Raw genomic sequence first — 20,507 nt, forward strand, 5'->3', positions numbered from 1 at the left:
CAGAAATGCTGCAGGATAGTGATCAGCAGATACTTAAATCACAATATATCCCAAATGGGATAAATAAAAAGAAATCTCTCCATATTAAGGCAAAATTTTCATGAAACTACATTATATCTGAGACAAGAAGAGGATCTTATTTAAAAAAAACAAACAAACAGCTCATCAATGAATCTACAACTAAACAGACTGCAATTCTCAATAGCAAAATCCAGATGACAAAACAATGACATTAGAAATACTGAAAGAGGGGCTGGGGATGTGGTTCAAGTGGCGGCACACTCGCCCAGCATGCGTGAGGTACTGGGTTCAATTCTCAGCACCACATAAAAATAAAATCAAGATATTGTGTCCACCTAAAACTAAAAAATAAATATTTTTTTAAAAAAAGAAATACTGAAAGACAATAACTGTCAACCTAAAATTGGTACCTACAAAACTATATTTTCAAAATCAGAGTATATTGAAGACATTTCCAATAACATTCAAATTTTTAAAAATTTGCCACTGGTACATCATCACTAAAGAATAATTTTAAAGAATATAAATGAGGAAAAAAGGAAAACAACTTCAGAAACAAGATTTGAGAAGAAAGAAGAAATTATGAAAATTTTGTAAACATGGGAACAGATTTAAACAAATGCTGAATATAGCACAATGACATCCAATATGCAGGCTATGAAATGACACCAATAAAATAGTGGGCAAGAATGCCAGGTAAGTTAGGAAGAAGCTAAACAAAGTTAGTACAAGCATCATTTATTTAGGAGAGAGCTTTAGACAGGTAAGGTATTTCTAGTAAAAAGCCAGAGTACCTCCAAAAATAATAAAGCAGTGTATATATTTTTTTAATCAGTAAAGGAAAAATGGAATAATAAGACTAATTTAACCCTTAATAAACTTAGAGAAAGACCAAAAAAAGGTGGCTGCGAGGTTAGCATAGAAGAAAATGTGATGAACAGAAAATGGTAATTATAACTCAATAATAGTAATAATAACAAATGGAAATAGAGTAAAAATATTACTATAGTTAATATTTTTTAAAAAAATCCTATGCTGTTTCCAAGAAGAGAAAAAATAAAATAAAACTAATATGTAAGGACAATAAAAAAATTGGAGGACGGCTCAGGAAGCTGGGACAGGAGGATTGCGAGTTCAAAGCCAGCCTCAGCAGCTTAGGAAGGCCCTACACAACTTAGAAAGACCTTGTCTCTAAATAAAATACAAAAAAGAAGGCTAGGGATGTGGCCCAGTGGTTAAGTGTCCTTAGGTGCAATCCCTCGTACCGACCCCCCTCCCGCCAAATAAAAAAAAAGAAAGAAAGAGAGGAAGAAAGAAAGGAAGGAAGGAAGGAAGGAAGGAAGGAAGGAAGGAAGGAAGGAAGAAAAATTGGAGAAAATGATGTATCTATCTATCAAATATCCAATAGGAGAAAGTTGGGTAGCAACTGTGTTATCAGACATAACATATTTTAAATAAAAGATCTTGAAGAAAATAATATATATTGACATTTTTAAAGTCCTACTTAAATGAACAGATCAATGCTTTATGAGGATTTTACATGCTGGTTCTAAAGGTTTTATGAAGGGTTTCTTAAGATACAAAAGTGATAACTGTAAAAGAAGAGATTTCTAAATTATCTGTTTTTACACAAAAAATAAAAACCAAACAACAAATTGTTAGAAGGTATTTGAAATACTTATATAAAATACAAAAGGTTTAATATCAAGAAGTGATTTAAAAAAAAAACACAACTAAAAACAGTGGGGCTGGGGTTGTAGCTCAGTGGTAGGGTACTTGCCAAGCACATGTGAGGCACTGGGTTTGATCCTCAGCACCACATATATATAAATAAATAAAATAAAGATATTGTGTCCATCTATAACTAAATTTAAAAAAAGAATCAGGAGGAAAACAATATCACAGCACAAAAAAAGTGCCATATTTATTTCTTTTTCCTAATAGAAAGTAAACATCAATTGCTAATAAATATATGAATTGGTGTTCAAACTTGTTAACAATCAGGGAAATGAAAATTATGATTTTTGTGATATATATTATCTTTTGATTAGCAAAAATGAGAAATTCGAAGATAACCTGTATTGACAGGATACTATCAAATTGATGCTTATATTCTACTGAAAAATATGTAAATTGGTATGACCACTTTTGAAAATAATTTGCTATATCTTACAAAGTTGAACACAGGTTAAGTAGTCCTTATCCAAAATACTTAGAACACATGTTCTAGAGCAGGGAGGAAGAGCAGGAGAAAAAGATTAATATTAAACAGGGAGGAGAGGTGGGAGGGGAAGGGACAGAGAAGGGAAACTGCATGGAAATGGAAGGAGACCCTCATTGTTATACAAAATTACATATAAGAGGATGTGACAGGGAAGGGATAAAAAAAAAAACAAGGGAGAGAAATGAATTACAGTAGATGGGGTAGAGAGAGAAGATGGGAGGGGAGGGGAGGGGGGATAGTAGAGGATAGGAAAGGTAGCAGAATACAACAGTCACTAGTACAGCAATATGTAAAAACGTGGATGTGTAACCAATGTGATTCTGCAATCTGTATACGGGGTAAAGATGGGAGTTCATAACCCACTTGAATCAAATGTATGAAATATGATATATCAAGAGCTATGTAATGTTTTGAACAACCAATAAAAAAAAAGAACACATGTTCTAAGATTGGAAACAAATGTTCTAGACTTGAAAAGTTTTCAGATTTTGGAATATTTGCACAGAACTTACAGTTAATAATTCCTAATCCAAAAATCCAAATTCTAAAATGCTTCAAAATGTGAAACTTTTGGAATGTCATGTAGGCAGATTCAGATTTTGAAGCATTTTGAATTAGGGGTGCTCAACCTGCATTAGCACACATAGTGACATCATAATTCTAATGCTAGGGAATATACCATAGCTCTTATGGAAAGATTCAAAACAGAAAAAAGCTAGAATTAGCCCAAATATCCACTAATAGAATATTGATATATAAAATGTGGATGAAATATTTTACATTAGTGAAAACACATAAACTATGGCTACAAATTTTAAAAAGAAGTAAAAGCAAATGATTTCTTGTTTAGAAACACATACATATGTAATGTTACTATTCTTCAAAAGATGAACATTCATGGTATTAGTTACCTCTAGGACAGAAGCAGAGAAATGTAATAAGAATTGAACACAGGCCATGTAATAGTACCAAACTAACCATTAAATCTAGTGATAGATTCATGGCCATCCATTTCATTATTTTGCTTTAAACTGGCATGCAGGTTATTTTGTATTATTTCTCATGAATCAAATGTTACATAATAAAAAAACTTTAAATCAAGTACATCAAATTCATACAGCAGTTATCTTTAGTAACTGGAAATTAGTAGTTCTTATCATTCCATAAAATTATAGAGGCAAAATTAAATAACAGTGACAAATATATTAATTTATTAATATGACTAATAATAATTATTGAAATTTCAAATAAAAGAAAAACAATCTAAATAGTACTTTTATTCAATTTAATAAACAATTATATAAGCCAAGTTTAACTGCCAAAAACTTACCTAATGTGTCACATTTCTCTCTAGCTCCACAAATGTCTTCCCTTAAAATAAAAGATACATTTTTAAACATTTTCAGAAAATACTTTTACAATTAGCCAAAACAAAAATAAAACTATAACCATAGCTAACATCAAAAAGCTCTCAAAATTTTTTATGCACATTCGTGAACATCAAAAGGCATATTCTATATAAGCATGTCAAAAAACAGTTGAGGCTTTAACCAAGTCCAATAAAAAACTTTCTGAGTAGATAGTTTACCTCCCTGCCTTTACACAGTATATATAACATTACTAACCCTCTTCTCAATAATTCAATGTTTTATGTATTTATGTTATACAAAATAATGTTGTTCAAATGTTACCATGTTGCTTAAAAATTTTTACTTCTGCATTATTTAGTCCCTGACCATTCGATTTGAAAGTTCTCTTGTCTCTTTTCTATGTTCTTTTTGCATGGCCATTTCTTCCTCTCACTAAATCTATAATCCCCCAATCTTTGTAGCTTGATATCCAAATACAATGCAGAGCAGGACTATGAACTATGATAGAGCACTGCATGTAATTTAAGTCAATTCTTCTTTTGTTTAAAAAAAAAAGATAAATTACATGGGCTACATGGCAGCTATTTTACATGAGATTAAGATTTTTACTTCAAAATTCTAGTCAACCTCATTTCCTTGAGGTTGACTCCCAGGTGAAGGGTTTCACTGGTAAACCAACCAAACAACAAACCTAGGATCTATATGATCTGGTAGAATTAGTATTGTTGAAATAAGATGTGATTTAGCAGTGTACATTGGTACTCATAAAATGAAAACAATTTCATAATATCAGAACCTGTTGTATTATAAATAAAATAGGATTAAGAACAACCCTAGCAAAGGTAGTCTGGTAATTATGATATGCAGTAAACATCAAAACAAAGAATAGATGGATGATTAATTAATAGATAGAAAGAAAAAATTCAGGTAGTCCAAAAATGGGACAATCAAATAAATTTAGACACTATTTTCTCACAAGCAACTGAAATGTCAACAAGGGATTTGGTTGATTTCCAAATGTTATTCCTGTTAATTTCCAGATATTATTCCATAATTCTCTCATTCTGTCATTGATGTAATAAGGTTTTTTTGTTTAGACCAAACTATTATCCAATAACCTGAAATTGCTCATTTCCTAGGAAATATCTAGCATTCTAGTCTGAAAGGAAAGATGATTTCATTATGTTCTCATGGAACAATTCCATGTATTATTGATAAAGAATTAAGATAATAAAAAGTATCAGTCATCATGCAGGAGAGAGTAAAGAATTGCAGTTGGAAGGGTTATTTCCAAAACTGTACCTAGTGATAAGAACAGCAGTATCATGGTGGGAAGGGTGAGCATCATCAAGAACATTCTGAGTTTGTTGCCATAAACAAAAGTTGCGTAATGTGGTAGCTGCATTAAAACTGATGACTGGTCCTTCCTACACAAGATAATAAGCGATTCAGTATGATGTCAAAACATTTATATTCTCCCTCTTCTCCTCCCAAGCTTATTGGCACCCACACAATTTATCAAACAGTATTTTCCAATGAACATGTGGTATAATTTCTCCTTCACAGTTTTACTTAAATATATTTTAGCAACATCTAAAACATTGTTATCAAAATTGAATCTAATTAGCAAAATAACTTTAAAAATTAACACATTTAAAATTCTTGTAAATTAGGATTGTAAAAATGAATTGTTTATTGATTTTTGTTACTTCCTTAGCTCAGCTCAACACTTTTGTTATTCCATTTTATTTCCATTCATCACAACAGAAAAGGGTAACATGACTCCTCTTCAAATTAAGTTTTTAAAGTAAATTTTTAGAAATTTCTAATAAGAGTTTTTTAGTCTACATAAAACCCTATTAAAAGACTACCACAGTTGGCGCATGCCTGTAATCCCAGCATCTTGGGAGACTGAGACAGGAGGATTATGAGTTCAAAGCCAGCCTCATCAACAGCAAGACATTAAGCAACTCAGCGAGACCCTGGCTCTAAATAAAATACAAAAATAGGGCTGGGGATGTGGCCCAGTGGCCGAGTGCCCCTGAGTTTAATCCTCGGTACCCATCCCCCCAAAAAAAAGATTGCCACAAATAAAATTACATATTTTAGATCGATCCCTTACCTGTTCATTGTGAATTACAATTAATTTTACAATTACTATGTTTATAAGATTTCCAATACTTGAGTCCTTGTAGATTGCTGCAACCTGAAGCAAAAAAAAAAAAAAAAAAGTAGGATTAGGTGTCTAAAATGAAAATTTCTTTTCAAAACAAACTGAAACAGTCCTAGAGCATCTGTTCTCCAATTTAACTGCACAGTGGAGTCTCTTAGAGAACTTTTATAAATTCTCATGCTTAGGTCACATTATTTATTTATTTTTTTGTAGTTGTAGATGGACAGATGCCTTTATTTTATTTGTTTATTTGTATGTGGTGCTGAGGATCAAACCTAGTGCCTCACACATGGTAGGTAAGTACTCTGCCACTAAGCTATACACCTAGCCCTCAGATCACATTCTTTATCAATTAAATTAGAATCTCTGTGGCTGTGAAATAGACATCAGTGTCTTTTTAAAGACCCCATAGTGAAACAAAAGTTTGAGAACCAGTATCCTAAACCTTGCTACTGAGATTGGTCCATGTATTGGTAGCATCCACATCTCCTAGAACTGGTAAGAAATATAAACTCTCAAAACCCTTTTAAACAAAATCCTAAGCGATTTGACTGCATAAAAGATTCTGGAAACTACTGTTAGGGATGATTCATCAAGAAACTCACTTTATTCTGGGTCATATCTACAGTTTACATGACCTCACAATATTCCATAAAATTGTAAATTTGGCATATTCTTTTCTGGTGGTTTTATTTTATATTATTTTCCATAGTTGCATATTGAAATATTTTCAATTCTGATTATTTTTAATATTCATCTAGAATCATATAAATAGCTGTAGAAAAGGCCATACATAAGTTAGACTCTAACCCTCAATTGTCCAAGACTGACATGCAAATCTATGAAGTATTCTGGATGGATTCATTTCATGATTTATATTAAGGTGTTATTCTCCTTCCAAATTCATATTCTTTTCTTATATCTCTCAAAGAGGTTATCAGTAACTAACCTAGGTGTCCTTCAACAGATGAATGGATAAAGAAAATGTGATATATATATACACAGACACACACACACACACACACACACACACACAGTGGAATACTACTCAGTCCCAAAGAAGAATGAAATTATGTCATTTACCAGTAAATGCATGGAACTGGAGACTATCATGCTAAGTGAAATAAGCCAATCCCAAAAAACCCAAGACCAAATGCTTTCTCTGATATGCAGATGCTTACACACAATGAAGGGAGAGGGGGAATCCAAGTCCATTGGATTGACAAAGGAGAATGAAAGGAAGGGATGAGGGATGGGAATAGGGAAAACAGTAAAATGAATAGGACATAACTTTCTATGTTCATATGTGAATGCACAACCCCTGTAACTCCACATCATGTACACCATAAGAATGGGATCTTAATTAGAATAAGTCATACTCCATGTACGTATAATACATCAAATTACACTCTATTGTCATGTATATCTAAGAAGAACAAATTTAAAAAAAAAAAAAAAAAAAGAGGTTACCACTGCAAAAAAAAAATGCCTTCCACGGGCAATGCCTCTGCCTTGTACTCCTTCAGAGACATCACACACTCTAGACACAAGCCACCTGTGCAGTGAAAACTGCCTCTGATGCCTAGATCACCTTCTCATGAGCTACGGTCAAGCCAAGACAGCTGCTTTAGGGAATGCTACTTCTCTCATGTGTTTAATAAACAAATGTTCAGCACCTACTCCTTGCAATGTTTGCAGGAGATAAAAAGAGGACATGGTCCCTGACTTTGTAGAACTTATAGTTTGCTAGAAGAAATGGTATTAGGACCCTCACTCCATTAGCCAAAACTTCTTCTACACAATATATAACATGAGCATGACTGCTGTCAATGCCTCTTGTGCCAAAGATACCACTATCAGAACCAGAGCCAAAAGCATCTCTGGGGCTGCTGACACTGCTGGATCAGCATGGGCATAAACACACATTCCAGCACCATTACTGTTGTAATGGTGCAGCCACGAATACTTACAAGTTTGTCATCTTTACCAGCAGTAATGCCTTTGGCTCTGGTGGTAGCATTTTTGGGCAACAATGGTAGTAGCCCCAGTGGGGTTGACAGTAAGTTAAGGCAGTGAGTCAGATGATTCATGATTTCAAGAAGGTCTGTTAGCACTGCAGTTTTGCTTACTTTAAAATGAGAGCTGTGGAAATGTATAGCTGAATTTATAAATACTCACTTTACATGCAACTTTTAAAAATATATTTGCCTTAAGAACCAGTATACCTATATGTCTGGCTTTAGAGTCTTCCTTTGATACTATGAGTTTAAAAGTAGGTATTTTCTAAGTCAAATTACAGGGCAAATGACACATCTCAAAAGTATTTATAAAGTCTCTTTTTTCCCAAATAATGAAAAATAGTTGTGTGCTCCATACACAACAGGAATACCTTGTACTACATTTGGTGTTTAAAGGTACTGTCACTGAGTAACTCTATTCAATAATACTGACCTTTGATTTAATCAATGGATAGCCATATGGCTCATTTGGTATTCACAGAATTTTAAAATCAGTATGTACAATAATGTGCTTTTCTCATGCATAAAACCAGTGTCCTATATTAGAATGTCTTGATGGCAGTGTACTAGTTCCCTACTACTAATAAGTATATAAGTGACAAGCAATAAATAAGAACAAATACATAAAATAAATATTGAATGATTATTACATGCCAAATGTGTTGTAAATTTAAATGTATTCATTCATTTAAAAAAAGGTTCAATGAGAGAGAAACTATTATAGTGTACTTTGTACAAGTAAGAAAACTAAGATACAGAGAAGTTCAATAATGTATTGAAGTTTAGGCAACTGGTAAACAACAGAACCCAATTTCCATCCTAGGTAGTCTGCCTTTAAAGCTCTGACTACTTCATATTATCTTGCAGATTTTCAGCATTTTACCCCAAGTTCTTACCATTATTTCTTGGTATAAAAACTACTTCAAACCCTGTTTTAACTCATTCCTAACCTCTATTGCTACTCTCCTGCAGGGTCACTTGACCATGGCATTGGAGAAGTTCTATGCAATCAAGAGATTAGATTTAAATTTTATCTCTATTTTATATTATCTCTATTTAATATTATCTCTATTTTATCTCTATTTAAATTTTATCTCTAACTAGTAAGTTACAAGACAGTTGGTTCAACCCTGAAAAATGGAATTACATATTTTTGTCTTAATATTGGCAACAATGTTGAAGCACTGGGTCCCCTTGGCCACAATGCCCTTGTGTACTGAATTAGTATGAACCAGGTAATGTTGGGGTGTAGGAATGACATTTAAGATTTTTTTTATTATACTCATTAACACGTATTATTTGTACAAATTTATGGTTTCCACTGTGACATTTCTACACATGAATGGGTCATGCTTTGATCATGCCCACCCTCCTTTCTACCCCTTACCCTTCCCTTCTCTCTCTCTTGTTCCCCCAATGCCCTTTTCCTCCCCAAGTAGATTCTTTCTTTTAAGGTCATATTTTATTCTATTTTTTTTTTTTTTTTAGGTTTCCACATATGACTGAAACTTGTGATACTTCTCTTTCTGTGTCTGGCTTATTTCACTTAACATGATGCCTTTGAATTCCATCCATTTTCATGATTAGTTTTTATTTTAGTGTGGCTGAAATTTTCCCCTTACTGAAAACATCAGGAACCCAAGGAATTGAAAATATAAACTCAATATAATTCAAGTGAAATAAATGCCTCTAATAATAGCAATTTCATTTGAATTCTTGAGGCTCAAATGATTTTTTCTTAAATTTACATTATTAAGTGTGTGACAATGTGAATATTATAAAGTAAGCCTTAGTAAACACAATGGCATGTGAAGTTTTCTGGCCTATAGTAGATACCTCAGGTATATTAAATAATATATCACTGAATATCAAAATAAGCATGCTGAAGAAAATAATTGCTCTACATGTATTTTGGTAGTTTAATAATATCTATAAATGCCATTTTAACCTGATGCTGTTGTCCAAATATGAGGATAAAAACTTTAGAATAGAAGATTGGAATATGACTGCTCATTTAATATACTTATTTCACTAGATAGACACATTTTTGTTCTTTCCAGTGCTGCTAATTACAGACACCCTTTGAAAAAATAGAGATCCATGAGCTATATTCACAACATATTATGGAACTCTAAAAAGTAAATTAAATCACACTCACTTTTCTATATCATTGTTCTCAGACATTTTGTTAAACTGTCAAAAAGTTTAACAAAATATCACATTTGTTTACTTGGTGCAGGATAGGTAAAGGTAAATGATCTTCTTTCTAAATTTTGTGTCTATAATCCATTAGCTTAATTCAGTCACTTTCCCATTACATGTAAGAACTCAATGCATAAAAACTCTTTTTCTTTACTTTGAGCTTTCCTTCAAATAGCTTACTATCACATTCCAAATCTCAATCACATTTTCCTAAATTACAATGATCCATCAGAACATTACCAATAATCCAAGTGTGTATATGTTTGAATAATGTAATCAGTGCCTTCCAAAATAATGGGAAGTAAACATGCAAAACCTGCATGGTTCTTTCTTCAACCAGAAACAGCTGTTGACACTTAAGTGGAGGATGCATTCCTCTCACCTCTTTAGAGAAACTTTGGAAATGGACTTCACAAGTAGAGATAAAACAAGCTGGACTAGATTTGAGAAACTCTGCATATGTGACCAACTGGCTTAGTTTGCCCAAGTGTGAAGGATTTGCATAGAGACTTTATGAGACTTTCAATGCCAGAATTTTAAAAGTCCCCCACACACAGTAAGAGCTTTCATTTTTTTTTCTAAGTTGCCTTCCATCTTCAACATTATTTATATCCAAGAATATAGCTGTGATTGGTTTGTTACCAATAAAACAACAATGTGTATAGAGTACCTTATAATCTGATGACTTCTCTATATTCTCATTTGAACATTCTTTCAATGAAAGAAAAATGAAGAAAGCACCAAACCCAGATATTTAGAAGTCATCTGAAATTTGGCCCCTGAGTAAGAAAGCCGACATACACACACACACACACAAAAAAAAAAAAAAAAAAAAAAAAGAAAGAAAAAAAGAAAGAAAGAAGAAAGAAAAGAAAAGAAAAAATCCTCAAAAAGAGACCCTCCTTGGGGCTGGGGATGTTGCTCAAGCAGTAACTTGCTCGCCTGGCATGCGCAGGGTGCTGGGTTCGATCCTCAGCACCACATAAAAATAAAATACAGATGTTGTGTCCACCAAAAACTAAAAAATAAATATTAAAAAATTTCTCTCTCTCCCTCTCAAAAAAAAAAAAAAAGAGAGAGAGACCCTCCTAAATTTTTCCTCCTATTCCACCTATATTTGGAATATTCCCTTTTACTCAACTCTACTGCATCTGTCTCCCTGTGAATGAAAACTTAGTGCAAAACAGATGACAGCTTCTACAAAAATCCCACCTTCAGCTAAAATCTGCTATCATTCTAGTAGGACTTAAAATCTAGGAAATAACATGTATACATGCATTGGTCTGTTATTCCAAGCAAAATCAGACACAGGTCTCTCCATGAAGTCAGACCGTCGTTGGCTTCTCCCTCAAAGAACTCTGCTTTAAAACTCACATAGTAACTTCAGTTACTTCATGACATGCCACAATATCTTTGTTTTGTTGTTGTTGTAGATGGACACAATACCTTTATTTTATTTATTTATTTTTATATGATGCTGAGTATTGAACGCAGTGCTTCACATATGCTAGGCAAGCTCTCTACCATCAAGCCACAACCCCAACTTCACAATATCTTCTTAACAGTGATGATCTTAATTGATTTGCATGTAAAATCAAAATAAATATTTTTGAGGGTGGTTATAGCACCAAAAATGGATGCAAATATTCCAAAATTATTCTTGTATTCCTTTGCTTCTTCTAGTTACTTTCTCCAAAGTACTGACATCAGTTATCTGTCACTTACCAGCTTCAAAAACTGTTTCATTTGTAAAATCTAATATTTTCCTTCAATATCTCCCTTAACCCAATTTTCTTAATAAGTGTCACTCCTCAAACCATTTCAATTGCAAAGTTGATTCCAATGTTCTATTTAATTTGTACCATTTCCTACATATAAACTGACATCCTCCACATCTAGTTCTCATTATAATTTCTTGATTTTAAGTACATCACACTCACATTTATAATGACACACCTAAATAATTATTTTGGATTCAAAAGTGGAAAAAATGCCATCAGGATAAATATCTATAGATATCCCTGTGTCATTTAAAAATTTCAATTTCAATGGACAAAATGAGTTTTTGTATTATATAATTGCAGAAAATTACTTTGGATCATCTTTGGTTTTTGTTTACCAAACTGTACTACATTCAGAAAAAAATATTACTTTAATTTTATTCACTAATAAATTCTTTCAGTAACTGTTTATTGAGCACCCACTTTGTAGATACTACATTTAGGCAGCATAGAACATGATATAATTATAAAAATTTAAGACAAAAGGTCATAGTAAGTAAAATGATAAGACTCTCAGGATCTTCAAGCTACAAGAAATGTAACTGGTAATTTCTGGTTAAGGGAAATTGACAAGGTACTACAAATGTGACCAAGTCTTTTCAACCAATTGGGTCTAAATTTCCTCTATGTGTACTTCCAGCTGTGGTATATGTTCAAATTACCTGAATCTGCATAAATAGGTGACCGTATCATTTGTCAACTAAGTCAGAATACTCGTGAGAATAAGAGGGGATGCTTTTAGTAATAACTCTATAGCAACTACCCAAATTCAAAAATGTTTCAGGAAGTATGACGAGTGTGTGTTTATATTTGTACACACATGTATACATGTGATATAGGAAGCTGCCTCTCACAGAGAACTGGTGCTTTTCACTAGCATTAGAACTTCAATCTATGAACAACGGCACCAACATTGCTCAACAGAGAAATTAACATCAGATCAAAGACTCTTACTGCTATTGTGATCTTTACTCCAAGTTTGCTAAGATAGCTTTACTGGCAATAATTTATCTCTTTATCCCTGAAAACATATTTATAACTTAAAAGATTGTTTGTCCAAATTTCTGATTTAGGGAATGTAGCAACAGCACAAATAACACACTGTCCCCTTGAGTAGGGTGAAGTTTTAAAATTCAGATTCAAAGATCAGTGTGACAAGGATATTCCCTGTCACTAGAGGGCAGAAGTTATGCATGTGATGCAGTAAAGAACAATTCAAGCATTTTCTATCAATGGTTTCACACATTTTCAAATATTTAGAAAGTTGTGCAAGTAACAGAATAGTATTCCTGGCATATATCTTTCTAAGCTAAACTTCAGTGAAGTCTAATTTCTAGATACAATTTGTGTACATGAAGAGTTTGGGGAAAAAACACATTATTTTAATTATGTAAAAAAATTAAGTGCTTTAGGCAATATAAAAGTAATAATAAGTTACTTACAATTGACATTAGGGTTAGTACATAGTGCTGCAAATTCTGTCCATGATGTTGAACCATCTTAGCATCAGCTGTAACCATAACTTCCACATATCTTGGGTATGATAAAAAACGTTTATTCCTGGAATGTAATTGACTTCTTTCATCTTCTAATGATATATTTTTTGAAGTATATCTGAGAACTCTTTCCTTCCTTATATTAAGATCTTCATTCATATTGCTGTAGTTGTGAAAGCGTAAAGCAGTTTTCTTTATTTGATTTTCTGGGAGGAAAAAAGAATACAATACAGAGCTATTAAAAGTTGGACAAGACTAAAGAGATTTCACAAAAGTGAATAGCCAAAATATTTAATACTTACACATCTGCCTCCAATATGAAACAATAAAAAGACAAATTAAAGAGTAACAAAATGTTAGCAAAATGTTCAAATTTTTACAGACTATACTAAAAAAACTGTATGTATGTCTTATTTTAACAATTTTAAGTATTCAAAAATATCTATTAATCACTGGGTGGAAAATAAAAAGGGTCTTATAATTTAAAAAGCTGAGACCACATTAAAAACTATATAAATTAACAATTCTCAACATAAAATTGTTGAATACTGGAATATGAGATATGGGGCAAGATGAATTAGGTATATTTGTTTTGATAATGAAAAGATGTCCCTGACACATTTATAAATTAAAAATGTAAGTAGCATGTAAAACTGGCTCCCATTCTTGTAAAAAACATTTCTCAAAATATATAAGTACATATTAAAAAATTTATATAATGAACCAGAAATGTCTGGAAGCACACATGCCAAACTTTTAACATTGACTATACTGAGTAGGTAGGAGAGAAGGGAATAGAAAAGCTATTGGAGCCAAGCTAGATGCACTTCAGTGGATGGGTGAATGGATTAAAAAATGTGGCATATATATGCAATGGAATTTTACTCATAAATAAAAGAGAATAAAATCATGGCATTTGCAGGTGAATGGATGGTGTTGGAGAAAATAATGCTAAGTGAAGTTTGCCAATCACAAAAAAAACAAATGCCTAATGTTTTCTCTAAGGAGGCTGATTCATAGTGGGGTAGGGAGGAGGAGCATGGGAGGAACAGATGAATTCTAGATAGGGCAAAGGGGTGGGAGGGAAAGGGAAGGGGCAGGGGATTAGCAAGGATGATGAAATGTGATAGACATCATTATCCAAAGTACATGTATGAAGGCACAAATTGGTGTCAACATACTTTATATACAACCAGAGATGAAAAATTGTGCTGGATACGTGTAACAAGCATTGTAATGCATTCCACTGTCATTTATTTTTTTAAATTAAATTAAAAAATAATAATTTCCTTAACATCTCAATGCCCTTTAACTTAACTTGTTTTGTCACTATAATTTAAGAAATAAAATTTTATTTATAAAACAGCACCTATTAATATTTTGTAGACATAATATTTAATTACATTACATTTCCTTGGTATTTATACAAAAGTAGTATAGCAAATAACAAAGTAACCTTTGCAAATACCCTATATAAGTCATTACTCCAAATATACTTGCCAATTCAATTATATCACTGATTTTTGGGGGGTAGAGGGGACTAGGGATGGAGTCCAGAGATACTTTATAACTGAACTGCATCCTCCAGTACTTTTTATTATTTATTTTGAGACAGGGTCTCACTAAGATGCTAAGGCTGGCCTTGGGCTTACAATTCTCCTGCCTCAGCCTCCCAAGTTGCTCAGATTACAGGCATGCACTATCATGCTCAATTACATCACTTCTATGCAATGTTTTCCTTTCTATTTCTGTTCCATTAAGTCAAATGTTAAAATGATGTCTCGTCCTTTATTAATAACCAGTGTATTATGACCCAAAACTAATTTAGGCCAAACTAAAATGCAAGATCATGCATGTCATGGAAAAATGATAATCTGCCTGCTCTAACATAAAATCCTTAAAAATTAAATCAGTAACTATAATACTTACATAGTATAGACTTATAATGCCAGGAGAATATTAGAAATTAATGATAATATAAACTACCAAAAATTGTTAATGATAATGTGAATAGAAGTCCTACTGCCACCTAACAGTCAACATGTATGTAACTAAATTTATCATTTTCCTCTCCCGTTACCAGTTCCCCTATTTCTATTGTGAATGAAGCCTCCCAGTGCTCATGATTCACACTCAAACCTGTACACCATCATGGACTCTTTCACCTTCCCCTCATATGTAGGTTCTAGTTGCCACATTTTGCCATTTCTCCTTCAAAATGTTCATTGAACTGCTCCTCTTATAATGACCTTTCCTTTAAACTCATACAGGTCTTTCTCAGAACACTCTTAAAATCAAGAATGCAAAATTAGACACAAAGAGCCCCCCAAATAGTTCTGCTGTTATCAATTTATTGTCTCTCCCAGTCATATTTTATTTATGTCAAAAAATGTTCACTTTTAGAAATTTTCATTTTTTTCTCATCCTTATTAAGATGAGATAAACAGATTTTCATTAGAACATTGGCATAAGATTAAGTCTGAGTTCCGTTTCTCATCAGCTCACCACTAAACACAGTCACTATCACAATCGCCACCACTAAACTGTAAATTCCTTAAAAACTGAGAAAACCGTTGGGCAATCTGTTCTAAGTGCTCAATAAATGTTCATGGGAAATAGAAAACAGGGTTAGGATAAAGAAAGGAAAATGGAGGATGGAGTTAGAAATCAGAAGGACAGAGAGGGAGGGAGATGTAAGAAAGGAATACACAGAGGAAGAAGACAAAAAGAGTTTATCAGTCCAGAATTCACGGCAGGGAAAATACTAATGTGATGTGGTGTACAATAGAAGCAGTTAAAAGATAAATTACCTTCGACTTTTCCAACACAACTTTTCTATCTATATATAGACTGGAATTGATAAGAGTGCTATGTACTTGACCAGATGGAGAAAAAATATTTTCCCTTCTCCAACAGCACATAACCATTCATTTTTAAAATTGGGGCATAAAACCAAGGACATATATTTTAGTCTGTCAACATTTGAAATCACTTGTTGAATGCCCTACAGCTTAAAGAACGAGTGTTCCTTGGAATAAAATGACCACATCATTTTATTGTGAAAACTAACGTATCTTCACAGCTTTAAGTTATTGAGTTTTCTTATTAACACTAATATTAACAATAATAATAATAATACACATAATACCAACAAAGAGTTTATTACCTACCACGTACTGACACACTTCAAATGTTAGCAAAACCTCTACGAAATAAGCACTATTATTATTATTATTTTATAAAGGAGGAAAACGAGGAACAGGGAGGGTAAATGCATTCACTGACCATGGTAATATAGCTAATAAGATATAAATCTGTAACACACTTATATTTTAAATCAGTGGCATTAAAAAACAAAAACCATGAAAATCTATGGTTCCCTATGATTTTTTGATATCATTAGAAATCTCAGCCACTACTTTAGAATTAGGGCTTATAGTTTATAAATTATTTTATAATGCTCTATTTCAAAGATTTTCATAAGTTAGAGTGCCTTCTAGTAATAAATGTGGAGAAGACTTTCCTTTGGCCAGCCAAAACTTGAAGCATAAAAGAATCATTACATCATCACTCTTGCCAGCATCACTGAGTCAGCTACTATTACTGTGCACATTTTAAAACAGACATGTGATACAAGTTGAGTGAAATTTCAAGAGCTACCAGATGAGTAAGTGGCATAACAAAGAAATGAATTCAGATTTCCTCAACATCAATTACTACAACTAAATACCACATCACATGACTCTTCCAAAGGTCACATGTAGTAATACATGCAGAATGTTGAGAATTTAGTAACCAGAGTCATGGGAAAAGCTGCTTCCTAAAAGACTAAAAGAGGGAACTAGTTAGTCATATTCACAAAAATATGGGCTTTGGTCCTCCCTGCATTACGGAAACACAGAGTTGAGCCAGAACTTGAATATAAAAGCTTGCAGCTCTACTTTGGATAAAGATTTGAGATCAATCTGGTGCCGTTCATTCATTCAGTGGCCTTGAAGAAAGATGGCAATACAGGAAACTCTCAAATAACTCTCATTAATGCTACACACAAGAAATTCCAGTTATTCTGTTATGTGTGCTGGCAGGACAATGAGGCACAGTGGTCATGTGTCCCAGAATAAATGCTCTTTTATCTCCCACATTCTCAAGAAGTTTAAACCATAGTGCTTCCTCTGAAGTCAAAGCCAGTATTGTGATTACAATGTCCTAAATGTTCAGGTGAATTCACCATGAACTTAAAGAAGTTTACATTTCTGGCCTCTCATTTGCAAAGTCCCTTTGAAAGGCTTTGGAAGGAACATTAGAAATGTTGCAATCATAATTTTCTATTATTTTTCTTTAAAAAATTTACTTTAAATTGTTTAATCTATAGGCTTTGAGGAGTGATCATCAGATAATCCCAATTTGATAGATTATATGGCAAATTATTTAAATCATGATAATGGAGAAATAAGTTGAATGAAAATCCTAGTCAGTTTTGCACTGAAAATTTTACTAGTTCTTTTCTTTACCACAGACTGTATTTTATTTCTAAATATCTCAATCCCCTACATAGTTTTGTCTCCCTAAATACAAATAAAGTTTAAGTGTTAATCCATTTGTCAAAAATATCCCATTCCTTCTGAATCTCCTATCAATGACTCACATCTCCTTTTGCTCAAATGTATCCCCAAAAGTTCTTACAATTTCAGTATCTTAACTGCCCATCTTGTGTTTGTTCATGTTTTGGTTTTATTTGACCAGCATCTATTCACTAACTTTCCACAATTCCCTGGGTACCTATTCCCATCCTCTCTTTGTTCATAGCTACAAGCATTGCCCTGACCCCACTGGCAGGGTAGATCTGGCTGATTGGACCACTGCCTCCAACAACAGGGATTGGTAAAGGACAAGTCAGGGCAAAGGGTAATCAGCCCCTACACCAGGACCCTTGCTGGAACTACTCGCAATACCTGCTGGACAGCTGTAGAAATAAAACCCAAGTCCCCCAATGAGGCTTACACAGACCTTCATGAGCTTTCTTCTGCTTACCTTTGCAGTGTTACATCAACTTGCCATCTCCCAGAGTCCCAAATTTTGTCTTTTTTTTTTTTTTTTTGGAAAAGGTAAAACTTTTAATAGCAAAATAGAGTATATTCAAATGGAAAAAGCAGATTCACTGATACATGATAAGATTATGAAATACCTTCCCCATACAATCAGCAAAATTTCATTTTTTCTTCTCTACTTTACCCTGCCACCTTTCCCCTGTACATTTCTATTACTTTCCCCATCTGTTCAATGGACAGATTCCTTCCTCCACACTCAGTAATACAGAATCTTCAACCTAGGCAAACTACAATGACTATCATTAAATTTTTAAAATATGCCCTTTAACCTTCCTAACATCTGGGTAAGACCACTCCTTTCCCCTCATCCCTAGTTAGCTCCCACTCTTCTGGACAGACATGATGTTGTATTCGTCAATTTTCTAGATCTGTGTTGGGGTGAGGAGAGTGTAAGTTGCAGCCACCTATTTTGTTTTCTCCAATAATTCTTTCAAAGTGGGTACACAAGAAATAAACTTCCTAAATTCTTCCATATCAAAAAATATCTTTGTTTGACCCTGAAAATCAAATGCCAGTTTGGCTGGATACAGGATTCTATGGTGAAAGCCTTTCTGTAGGTGTTTTCTTTTTTCTCTCTAGAAGCCTTTAGGATTTTCTCTTTATCACAATTCAAAAACTTCACCAAGATGTGTCTAGGAGTGAGTCTGTTTTTTTCAATCACGCTGGGGATCCAGTGAGCACTCACTATCCCAAGACTAGAATTCCTAAACTCTGGAAAATCTTCTTCAATTACTTCCTGCAGTATGTCCTCTGCTTCATTCTCTTCACTCTTTTTCTGGGATTCCTACCAAAGGAGGTTGGTCCTTCTGAATCTATCCTCCCTCTCCTTTAGTGTTTCTTTGTTATCTGATTGGCCAAAATATCTATAATATCCTCAGAGAATTGTGCATTTCATCATCTAGAATGCAAAGTCTTTCTTCAAGGATGTCTATTCTACTCCTCAGATCATCTATTGAATTCTTAGTTTCCAAGATATCTGGAAGGCATTTTTTAATTTTTCCAATCTCTTCTCCCATCTCTCTGAGGACACCGATCACAGTTGTTCTATAGTTTGTTTCTGTTTCCTGGATTAGGTCTGCCTCTTTGAATGTTTGTGTTTGAAGAGTCTTCAGCATAGAAAACCCTCCTACTTCCTCTTCCTCCTCATACTCAGAATTCCGTACCTTACTGAACACCATAATCTCTTCATGAGCTCCCATCTTTCCCATCACACTTGTCCTTGTCACAGAAACAAGGCGAAAGGTTGAGTCCCGTTTCTCACATAATATTGAGTCATCCTCGCCCTCCTCCTCCTCTCACCACTCTTCCTCCTCCTCCCACCACTCCTCCTCCTCTTCCCCAGAGGTCTCCTCTTCTTCCATCTCCTCTTGTCCCTCCTCTTCCACATCACAGGCCCCTTCTTCCTCTTCTGCCCTCACCAAAACAATGTCATCCTTGTTGGTCTCTGAGTTTTCTCCTGTCACCTCAAAGGTAGGGATTCCTCTATTCTTCCACTCTGAAAACTCTTCCTCCCGAGTCTCTAAGTTCTTCACTTCTGGCATAGTGATTTTTACCTCTTTGGTGAATAAGAAATGCAAGCCATCACTTGCTGTTCCTCCAGCTTCACTTTTTGAAGTTACTAGAGCGTTACCCCCTTTTACAGGGATCCCATATCCTCCTCCTAGATTTGGTTCTTCCTTCTGTTGGAGCACACGGTTCAGTAATTCTTCTAAGACAGGATTTTGGCTGGTAAATTCTTTGCAGGTCTGAAAATGTCTTCATCTCATCATCATATTTAAATGCTAATTTGACCTCACACTGCAACTCAGGTCCAAAGCCATTTTCTCTCAAAATGTTGAAGATGTCGCCCCACTGCTTACTGACTTCCAAGGTGGCTGATGCCAGAGGGTCTGCAGCCAGGGTGAGCATGGCTCCTTCATCCATCAGAGTTTCTTCTTCTCTTTGATGGTCTTCTCTTTGTTACTGAAACTCTGTAACCCTAAATCTTTCGCTTCCTGCCACTCTTCCCTGCTATCACAGTGCTCTTTATCTTTTGTTTCAGATGCCTCACTTTTTACTAGCATTTCCTTTAGGTCATTTTTCAGAGTTTCCCTCATCTCAAAGAACATCAGGTC

At 33.9% G+C, this 20,507-nt stretch overlaps 1 protein-coding gene across 1 annotated transcript in view; it reads right to left on the reverse strand.

The window, feature by feature from the left end:
* Positions 1-20,507, reverse strand: part of Adamts20 (ADAM metallopeptidase with thrombospondin type 1 motif 20) — a 156,939-nt gene that overhangs the window by 109,445 nt on the left and 26,987 nt on the right. The window contains exons 4-7 of the mRNA XM_076852774.1: positions 13,232-13,491; positions 5,738-5,821; positions 4,918-5,042; positions 3,576-3,616 (exon numbers count right to left, since the gene is read on the reverse strand). Of these exons, the coding sequence (XP_076708889.1) occupies positions 3,576-3,616; positions 4,918-5,042; positions 5,738-5,821; positions 13,232-13,491 (510 nt within the window). The remainder of the gene's footprint in view (positions 1-3,575; positions 3,617-4,917; positions 5,043-5,737; positions 5,822-13,231; positions 13,492-20,507) is intronic.

This window comes from Callospermophilus lateralis, chromosome 4, assembly GCF_048772815.1.
Source record: "Callospermophilus lateralis isolate mCalLat2 chromosome 4, mCalLat2.hap1, whole genome shotgun sequence".
NCBI classification, from domain to species: domain Eukaryota; kingdom Metazoa; phylum Chordata; class Mammalia; order Rodentia; family Sciuridae; genus Callospermophilus; species Callospermophilus lateralis.